The 10,180-nt window shown below is 47.1% G+C and overlaps 1 protein-coding gene across 1 annotated transcript; it reads right to left on the bottom strand.

The window, feature by feature from the left end:
• Positions 1 to 1,448: 1,448 nt before the first annotated feature.
• LOC108634693 (protein FAM205C-like) lies at positions 1,449 to 6,874 on the bottom strand. Its single transcript, XM_018044762.1, is given in 8 exon segments — positions 1,449 to 1,651; positions 1,654 to 1,761; positions 1,763 to 1,941; positions 4,130 to 4,458; positions 4,498 to 4,677; positions 5,594 to 5,654; positions 6,190 to 6,235; positions 6,731 to 6,874. Coding segments are annotated over 8 exon segments (1,212 nt in total). The 3' UTR covers positions 1,449 to 1,486.
• Between the last annotated feature and the right edge of the window lie 3,306 nt (positions 6,875 to 10,180).

The raw sequence follows: 10,180 nt of genomic DNA, 5'->3' as shown, positions 1-10,180 counted from the left end.
CAGGACGCCACGCTCTTCCAGATTTCCTCCTTCCTCCCTGGCTTCTGCTTTTCAGTTTCCTCTGTGTACTTGTTCCTCCTTTTCTTCCAGTTTCCTAACACTGGAATATCCCAGAGCCAGTCTTTAGACCTCTCCTTCATGTATACTCATTCCTTTAGTGACCTCATCTGGTCCCATCGTTATACATCTCTCTCCATTTCTCTCTCTTTCTCCAGCCAGGGCCCTCCATGTGCACTGTGTGGACAATAGACGGCTGGGTATGGTTTCAGGAAGAAGCAGAAGATTATGAAACTACTGCTACTGGTAGCAGCCAGAGGAGACAAGAAGGAATTGTTTTTGAATATTGAAGGTAGAAAAACAACGGGATTTATTGATAGACCAAAAGCAGACTTTTTTTAGAAGCAAAAGTCACGGATGGCACCCAATATTTTGGCCTGAACAACTAGCAAAGAGAAAGGTGCCATTAACTGATGGGAGCAGGTCTGGTATGGTGTGATTGGGTGGGTGGTGGTATGAGGAATCAGTTCATTTCTGAAATAAATACTGGATATCCAAAAGTATATACAGTTCTGATTAGACAATTTGGCATGTGAGACTGTCTACCGCATAAGATAAATGATCTCCATGAGGGAGGCCTGAGGTTTGTGTTTAGGTGACTGCTGTGTCTGACATTGTTTCTGGCATGCAGTAAGTACTCAAATATTTTAATTGTTGTTGAATGTAAGATGATTCTCAATGTCATTTTTTATTGTGACTCTTTTGGGGACATTATCATCAACTGATTTTCATTCTAGGAGGCATTTATTCCATGCAACTGAAAGGCAATGAGGGTCAAAGAGGCAAGAGAACTATAGCAAGCTCCCAGACAGGTTACCTCTTAAAAAAAAAAAAAAAAAAAAACATCTAATCAATAACAACAAAACGCAGAGGGAGATTCTATAGTTTGCTTCTGACATCTGTCATATTAGCTATGTGCTTTTGATAAACACAAAAGCACCTCCTCAAAGAAGAAGCACTGCAACACTCCTCTAAAAGTCTTCCCTCCAGATTATGGGAATATATAGTAGTTATCAACAAACTGTGCCAAAAATGCCTGGATTCCTAGCTATCACTTCTTCTTGTACTATCATCATGCACAATTTGCTCCTCTGGGGCAAAGTCAGCCAGGGAAGCCAGGACAGAAGTCAAGGATGATCTTTACCTCCAGTGTACCTTAAATACGGGTCTTCCTTCTGTGCTCAGGTCCTCTATCCACAGTCCAAGGTGGAGCTGGAAGAGTCAGGTGGAATGCTTACCTACCTGTGAAATGGGTTAAGCTCCTATACTACATGAGGTGTATGATCTAACTCCTCTACTCTCTCCATCACATACCACACTGAAAACAAGGAGGCCACAAACAGGTGGTTCTCTGCTTAGAGGTATAGAGTTTATTTGGAGAGAGTCCCGCCTCACCAGATTATTAATGGAAATGATGATGACAGCCTTTTCAGGAGGATGCAGAAGTCTGGGAACCTCTGAGCTCCTTCTTCCTGGACTGGGTACTCTCCTGGGGTAGACAAGTGCCTTTTGCTGAGGTGCAAATTGAGACATGCGATGGATTTTCTGGCTGAGTGGCACGAGTCAGCAGAGGACTGCCCTTGGAGCTGCCACTGGCGAGAGGGGCAGGAAACAGGACTGACCAGACTGCACGGACTGTCGCTGGAACTCACTGTCCAGGCACTGGAGTGCGTCAAAGAAGCCCTCCTCCTTCTCCAACTTAGCCTCCATTCATGGGGCGTTTGGTGGAAGGTGGACTCTTCTCAGCCTTTTTTCTCTTGGTTTTGGCCGCTTTCTCATCCTTACAGCAGAGAATGCATTCCTTATGCCCTTGACCTTTCGTGTCAGGGTTAATCCCGTGTGTAAAATGCTTCAGCTTATTTCCCAGGTCGGCTTCTACAGCTTCTGGAAGGATAGGGCTCTTGTGAGTATGAGCTGTCTTTACCAGACCCTGCAGCTCTTGCCCCTAGAAAGGGTGGCCCTATAAATTTTGGCCCTGCAAAGTTTGGATCTGAAAAATATGTGGGTCCTTTAAATGCAAACTGTGGAACAGCAAATTGGTCCTGCAAGGTCTGGCCCTTTAAGCCCTGAACACTTCCAGACATGGCATTCGCGGGAATGCTTCTTTGGGTGAGGTCATTCACCTTGCTCTAACAGCCTTACAGACCATTCTCATCTAGTCCTTTGGTCCCAAGGAATCTTGGAGGATGCTCTAGGAACTCAAGGTAAGGGAGATGCTGGTGAAGGTACGGACAAGGGGCAATAAGCTGAGAGTTTGGAGATGGTGGCTCTACAGATCCAGACAGAACCTTGCTAGTCCCTACTCACTCAAGGCAACCATCCTGGCCAAAACTAAAATTTTACCTGAGAAAGATCCTGGAGATACATTTGAGAAGTCAGGGACTCTTGGGGGTTCAACTTAAAAGTACCCCTCCTAGAACCCTGGCAGAGCAAGTGGTCTCTCTGGATGGAGAGAGATATGGTACTGCACCCCTTCTCTGTGGCTCTCTGAAGCGTTGAGTTTCCCTGTGTCCCTACTCTCCCTGCTGGTGCAGGGAGTTATCTAAACAAAGTGATTGGTAACAGCATCTGGGGAGGCTTACTGCTGCTGGTTCAGGCCTGACAGTATTCAGGGTATCACTTCCTGATCCGTGTAGGGACTGACTGCTGCCTCTGTGTCTAGAGGCTTATTTTCTGGGGTGCGGGGAACTGAGCTGCTTCCAGGGGCCCTGCAATTCTGTGGACCCTGTGATTGAGGTTCCAACCACTGCAGACGTTCCAACAGATGTGGGTAGGGACAATCCCTAGCAGATTTTCTCACATCTTTAGGCAAGATGGCTCTACAACATCGCCATGGCCTGGACAAGCAACTATGGGCTGGCCCTGCTGGCCACAACAGATCAGAAGAGGTCACTATCCCCTCAGGTCTCCAGGTCTGCAGGCTAGGGGACTCTCACGCTGGTCAGTGAGCTACCCTGGGACAGAGGCTGCTGGTCATCAGGGGAAAGGAGCAACTGGAGGGACTGCTGGATCTTCTGGGGCAGACCCCAGCAATGGTAAATTAAATTGCCAAATAAACCACTTCTAAAGGTGGCACTCCAGCAGCTCGGGGCATGCTCCATAAAAATACTACCTTGGCTCCTGAGGATTTTTAAAGGACTTCTCCAAACAGGTAGGCCCCTGGGTCTCAGGACATAGCCTTCAACACATCTCAGGACTTAGGCTGTGGGGTTTGCTACATCTACAGAGATCTCTGGGCAACAGCTAGCAAGCCCCATGGAAGCTGGAGCTGCCACTGAAGTGGAAGTGCCAATGCAAGGCTTCACACTTGACCACAGTCAAAAATGGGACATTGATAGAGGCCTCACTGATAGAAAAATGAAGAAGCCCAAATTCAGGAGGGTGGGAAGAACGTGGCTCTAACTGAGGTAGAGGAAATTTCAGACAGTCTGGAGATTAATAAATCATTGGGGGGAAAAAAAGAGATCAGGCTCGCCTTTGGGGACACGATGTTTAGGAGTAGACCAGGGACTCAATGTGCATTAAAGAGGAACCAAGGAAAGACTGCTGTGTTCTGCTGTGGCCGCACACTGAGGCCTCAGTGCATCCCCCAAGCAGTGGACAGAGACGACTTACTAACTGAAATGTGGAAGAGGGTAGAGCCGGGATCACAGGGTTTGGGATTTGTTTGTAGTGATATCTGCACAGGGTCCACAGTGGATCCTTCAAAAACAGAAAGTTTGGGTAGACTGGCTTACCTCCCATGAACCTCAGGTCAGGGGAGATAAAAGCCCATCTTTTCAACTGAGGCCTTAGAGGTAGCATTCATGATGAAAGAAATGGTAGTGTTTCCACCCAGGATTGGAAAATTGGGGGTGGTATGACATAGGCTCCCTCAGGAATCTTCCAAAACCTCGGGAACCCTCAGATATAGATAGAAATGCATGCATTACATACAAATACTTAAAGATATCTCAGCAACTGGGGGAGACGGGAACATTAGACGAAGGGAATCAAGGTAATAGGGTATTTTAGGTTTGTGAGCTTCGTGTTCAGGGAAAGAAACGGAAGCAGACTTTCAAGGGCTCCTGACCTTGTTTCTTCAGAATACCTTCAGATTTGCTCTTCTTCTTGACATGCTGGTTCACAGGAATCCTAGGCTTTTCAAGGCTCACAAAAGACACAGCTCCTGCGTCCAAGGGCAACTCTGACCCTCGACATTCCTGCCTCAGCTGCTGGTGACCAGCCCAGTATTGGCGGATGCTGATTGCACTGGCAGACTTGGTAGCTGGCTTAGTGGCTGACTTGGCAGCTGACTGGGTTACAGATTTCTGATTTGTTACTTGTGACACTGTGCGGGTTGCTGATGGAAGTGAAAGCTGTTTGAAGGGCAGGGACTCCTGATCAAAAGAGAGACTGCTGCTGTTGCTGCTGCTGCTGCTAAGTCGCTTCAGTCTAGACATGGACAAAAGCTCTAGGCAAGAGGAGCCCTGTGATGGCCCCGATGAGGTAGCGGTGGTCAGCGTAGTCTCACACGATATCAACTGCTGAATCTCCAGAGCCACAGAATTGCAGATTTGGCAGCAGGGGTCTGCACACAGGAGCCGCCGCACACTCCCTTCCTGAGGAAGCCAGCCATGGCTGGGAAGGGAAGCATGGCAATCGTTTGTTACTGACGCAGTAACATCAGCCTCTTTGTCAGTGTGTGGCCTGAGACAGACCTCTCAGCTCTTGCTTTCTACCCCCATGCTGTTATTGCCACTGCTTTTCTGCAGAAGCATTCAGCAGGTCAGGGCTAGCTAAACTGGACAAGGTCTCAGACAACTGGTGGGAACACAGGGCCTTGAGAAACTGGGAGGTGGGTAAGCTCTCTGCTGACCTGTGCTGAGAAGCTGAATTGGGAGAAGGGAACCAGGCAGGTGGGGGAGCCAACAGTTAGCTGATGGGGCAGCACCAGGGACGCAACCAGGTAGAACCTAGAGTTAGCCTCGCTTCGGGCCACAGAAGTCCTGTGGGAGCTCTGCATTCTGGGGATTAGGAGATGCACACATCTCTCAAGAGCCAATTTCTCATTCTGCAGAGCTCTTAAGGAGGGGATAGTGTGACAAGTTCCTGCTTGAGGGCTGTCCCAGGAACTGGCCTCCCTGAAGACAGAACCAGAGGAGGTAATGTCAGCAGGGTCCAGGGATCTGCCCTTGAAAGCGTGTGGCTGTAAAGAGAATATGAAATTGATGACTTGTTTATGCACTTAACTATCCATTCTCCTGACTGGGTAACTTGTCTCAGGGTTGGGAGAAAACCCACAGAATTACATTCTGTCACATCCTGACTTCTAGCACCTTTGTGAGCCTTGCCCAGAGCACAGCTGGAAGACCACTCTCCACTGAGACGTCTGACCCCACCCTCTCCTCCAGCAACTCTCACCCAGGGCTCCAGGCTCCCTGTGTCTGGCTCCCTCTCAGCCATTCTCCTTCTGCCCAACCCTGCCCCAGGCCAAACACAGAAATCACCACAGGCCACGCTGGGAGGTGGGAGACTGCAAAGAGCAAGAGATCACCTTCGCATGAGCGAGAGCAGCTCCCACGGCTTGTCAGCTTCTTTCCGGGAATGTCTCCTCACTGAGAAACCAGGAGACAGTGTTACACGGAACAAGAGGGGATTCAGGGACATCCTACAGGAAGTTGAAGGCGTTGAACCCTTCAACAGAGGACTGCAGACAGCCCCCCTCCCCAGTCAGCACTCTGAGGGTACATCTGGGCACAACTTAACCAGGTATGATGTGCTCTCCTAGACCTACTCTCATTTATCTTCACAACCACACTATGAGTAAGACAGCATCATCAGATGCCCATTTTATGGATAACAAGTCTCAGAGATGAAATGACCTCTACAGGGTCATAAAACTAGTAAATGACACACTTGAGGATGTCTCCCCTACTTCCTCTTCACTCCCAGGGGAAAGGTGGAGAATTCTGGAACATTCCCAGGTTCTCATTTCCCACCCAAAAAGTCTTCTGGGAGGATCTGTCAACTTGGGGAATTGGAGCAATGGTTAGAGCATCCAGCGCCTGGCACCAGGGGTCACTGAGGGCCAGGGTCCATGCAAGTCTCACTCCCAGGGGAGGGAAGTCAGAGCAGAGACTGGGACTTTACCTCTTGGTGTTTTCTCTTTAGCCCTTTGTTTGACTTTCTGGTGACGCTTAAAGACAAAAGAGAGTGTGAAGCTGGGGCACCCTCTTCTTTTCATGTCTAAACGGAGACAAAACCTGCAAATATTTCCCAAACTTCTTCTGTTTCAATTCTATACATTCTGCTACCTTTTTCCCTGCTCTACCTTTTTCATCCCATCATTCCTTTCTCTTCTTATTTCTGATTCATTTCAAAGCTCTTCACACTCCATACCTCCACCCTCATTCCCTGAACAAGTTCCGTGGGAAATCAGAATAAGACAAGAGAAAGGGGGAAATGGAATTAAGGACAGGTGGTCTAGTAGACAAAGGACTTTAGCCACCCAAGGTTCTAAAAGTCCACAACCTGAAAGGATCACCCAAATCTGAAGCTGTACTGGGAACCAGTCAGGAAACTTCCTCCATTTAAAACAAAAAAGCAGGGGTAAGGGTAAGGAGAGACAGTGAAGGGATAAAACCTTGTTTGAGGCGTAATTGGTTCAGTCATGGTCATAGCGTTTCCCTACCCGGCAGCAGCTCCTCTTAGGTCCCAACTTTACATCTTGCTGGTTTTTTTTCACTTGCCAAATAATTAATGCAATAATAATGATGGAGCCATAAGTGTAAAAGGGATATCCAACATCCCACAAAATAAAAGTAGGGCTCAACATAATCTAAACCTTACTAGTCATCCCTCTTCCTAGGCTTCCTAGGCTTTAAGGGTCTTAGAGCCTAACACCTCCAAATTGTGGACCTATTGTCTCTGCCTCACAGAGCATAGAATCAAACCAGCAGACTGCATCACAAAGCCCTCCTGTTTCCTAAGTCAAGCATGGCATCACAGACCTTCACTTGTCTAGGAGAAGCTCATGTGACACCGTGTTAAGGTGAGGGTGTCTGGTTGACTACGTGGGTTGCAGAGCCTGAGCCTAAAGATGCCAAGTCACAGGAAGCAAATACTCCTTCATGCCCTCTCTATTCTCTCTATCCTGATGGCTCAGACTTCAGCTCTCAGAAAACAGTCTGGCGTCTATCCCCAGATAACTGAGTCTTTATGTACACTGTGTGCCCTAAAAGAGAGATAGTGGATTGGTCAGATGAACTCCATGAACTATATATATCACTGTTCTGAGAACTAGGAAACACACAAGACGACAGTGTATACGTTATCCTATTAAGTCTTGGACAGTGAAGTTTGATGTCACAGGCAATAGGTGGGCAGTCATGAAAAGGACTGTGACTACTGTGGTAAGAAAAGGACATAGCTTCTGTTCTTTTAAATAACTTTCTGAGACTTAAAGGAGTCCTCCCAGTCTGTGTGATCAAGCTTTTGATGGATGAGAAGAAACTGTAAACAGTGCCTTCCAAGGAGAAACATCAATGAGGCTCACTTCTGGAGCTTGGTTTTCCAGAATGGCCCTTACAGATCTCAGTAGTATCCTGTGGAGTATCCACTCATGGAGGTGAGTTACTGGCAAGACTAAGGACCACAAACTTGGGCTCTTAGGTTGAATCCACCATGGCTGAAGTGGTTGGCTGAAATGTTTATGAAAATCTGAATCTGAACACCCATAGGCAGGTCAAGCTTCTTTCTGTTCAATCTTAGTACCCACCATCCCCATGTCCACTGATTTGCATATTAATGTTAACCTCATGATCCCTGTCAACATTGTGATGTGCCTCCAAGACTCCAGGATTTCTGAATTTCCTAAGAAGTTCTTGCCCTGATGAGAATGGTCCCGTAGCCCCCAAATTCTCAGGCTCAAAATCTCTGAAGAAGCTATTTGGTCCTTCCTCCAGCATTCAATCTACCAGTGAACAGGTGTGGTGAGCCAACAATCTGTGTTCACCCCTAAGCTGCCCAGTCTCAAAGGTACAAAGACATTTGAGTTATATTACCTGCCTGCTCTCAAGTCACTTAAAAATCTAGTTTCAAAGACAAAAACTAATTCACAATCAAAAATCCACCTTATTAAGAGTTGAATCAGGACTTTCCTGGTGGTCCAGTGGTTGAGAATTTGCCTGCCAATGCAGGGACATGAGTTCAGTCCCTGGTCCGGGAAGATTCCATATGTCAGCGGGCAACTAAGCCCATGTACCACAACTACTGAGCCCACGTCTAGAGCCCAATAGCTGCAACTACTGAGTGCTCTAGAGCCCATGCTCCACAACAAGAGAAGCCACCACAGTGAGAAGCCTGCACACCACAACTAGAGAACAGCCCTTGCTCATCACAGCTAGACAAAGACTGTGCCCAGCAACAAAGATCCAGCACAGCCAAAACTTTAAAAAAGGGTTGAACCAAGAACCAGCATTACTAGGAGCTGGGAAAGAAGGGTGTAAGGTGTTATTTAATGGGTACGAAATTTCTGTATGAGATGATGAAAACAGATACTGGAGATGGCTGCACAGCACTGTGAATGTACTTAATGTCACTGATGTACACTTAAAAGTGGTTAAAAGAGTACAGTTCATGCTGTATATATTTTACCACAATTTTTTTAAAAGCTAAAAAAAATCATTAGCATGAGGAAATTTTTTGCTATCTATAAGTAAGAATATTCTGAAAATAATTTGGCAAAGAAACAGATTACTGAATATTTTTCTTCAATGTCCTTTTTCACAGAAAAAAATAAAAACAAAATAGATCCTTAAATTTAAGATAATTTAAGAAGTGTCTCACCCTGAAAATGGGATGAATTTGAGCCATTTCAACATTTTTCCTAAACTTGTAAATTCCGTAATACAGGAATGAGAAGACATTTCCAATTAAGGAGAACTGAATGACAGGTTGTGTATATGTGTTAGTCGCTCAGTCGTGTCCGACTCTTTGCAGCCCCATGGACTGTAGCCTGCCAGGCTCCTCTGTCCACGGAATTCTCCAGGCAAGAATACTGGAATTGGTTGCCATTCCCTCCTCCAGGGGATCCTCCCCCCAGGGATCGAATGCAGGTCTCCTGCATTGCAGGTGGATTCTTTACGATCTGAGCCACCCAGGAAGCCCGAATGACAGGTTATCAATAATCAGTTAAAAAGCAGCTTGCATCGGCTTTTTAGCAGCAAGTCAAGATACCTAAAAAGCCACTTGAATTTTTTACAGTTGTCATTATTCCTCCCCAACCAAGCTCATGCGTCCTGCTCTGTGCTGCTGCAAGTGCTCTCAGTCTCCCGTTAACCTGACCCAGTGTAGCGCTGTGTGGTGCTCAGGGCCCTCCCCCACCCCGGGCTATGAACGTGGGTAATTAACAAACTTCTGTCAGGCTTATAGGTGCAGCGTCAGGTGTCGCACTTTCAGACATCCCCAGGACCCAATGGGACAAAGAGGAGGTGCACACGACACTCCACCTCCTCCCCAACCCACTCCTGCTTCCTGCAGCAGCTGCTGCAACTTCGCTCGGTCTCCCATTAGCCTCTTTGCCCCAGACAAAATCATTAAATTTGGGAAACTTGGTACCAGCTCCAACCTGTATACTATTTACCTTAAAGATAATCCACGGCCACCATCATCCCACTAGGCCATTAAAACCATCTGCTACAGAATCCTCTACTGCAACTTACCCAGGCCTTGCTCTTCCATCTCAGAGCTGAGGACGCAGAGCTGAAGACCACCTTATACCTTTCTGCAGACCAGACCTTTAGTACAGGCTTATTTACTGATCTGGTACCTACTGACAGAGGGTGCTTGTGTGGATGGGACAGAGGGATCAGCGTCTTCCTAAACAAGGGCATATTTGCGTAATGAACACACTGTCGTTTTTGATGATGTGGACATGGATCGTCACATTGGCCCTTCCTGCCACACGGTTTACCGTAAATGGCAAACAAGGAAGATGAAGTACCTCAAAGGCCTCTGTGGACTCTACACAGAGTCCTGTGGGGAGGGCTACACAACTGCAAAGGATTCAGATTTGTCTGTTTCGAAAAAACTTGCCAAAGCAGGACCCTGCTCTCATAATAAGCCTATAGTGCCACAGTTA

This window comes from Capra hircus, unplaced genomic scaffold (assembly GCF_001704415.2).
Source record: "Capra hircus breed San Clemente unplaced genomic scaffold, ASM170441v1, whole genome shotgun sequence".
In the NCBI taxonomy this organism is placed as follows: Eukaryota; Metazoa; Chordata; class Mammalia; order Artiodactyla; family Bovidae; genus Capra; species Capra hircus.
This window is presented reverse-complemented; position numbering and strand designations above follow the sequence as displayed.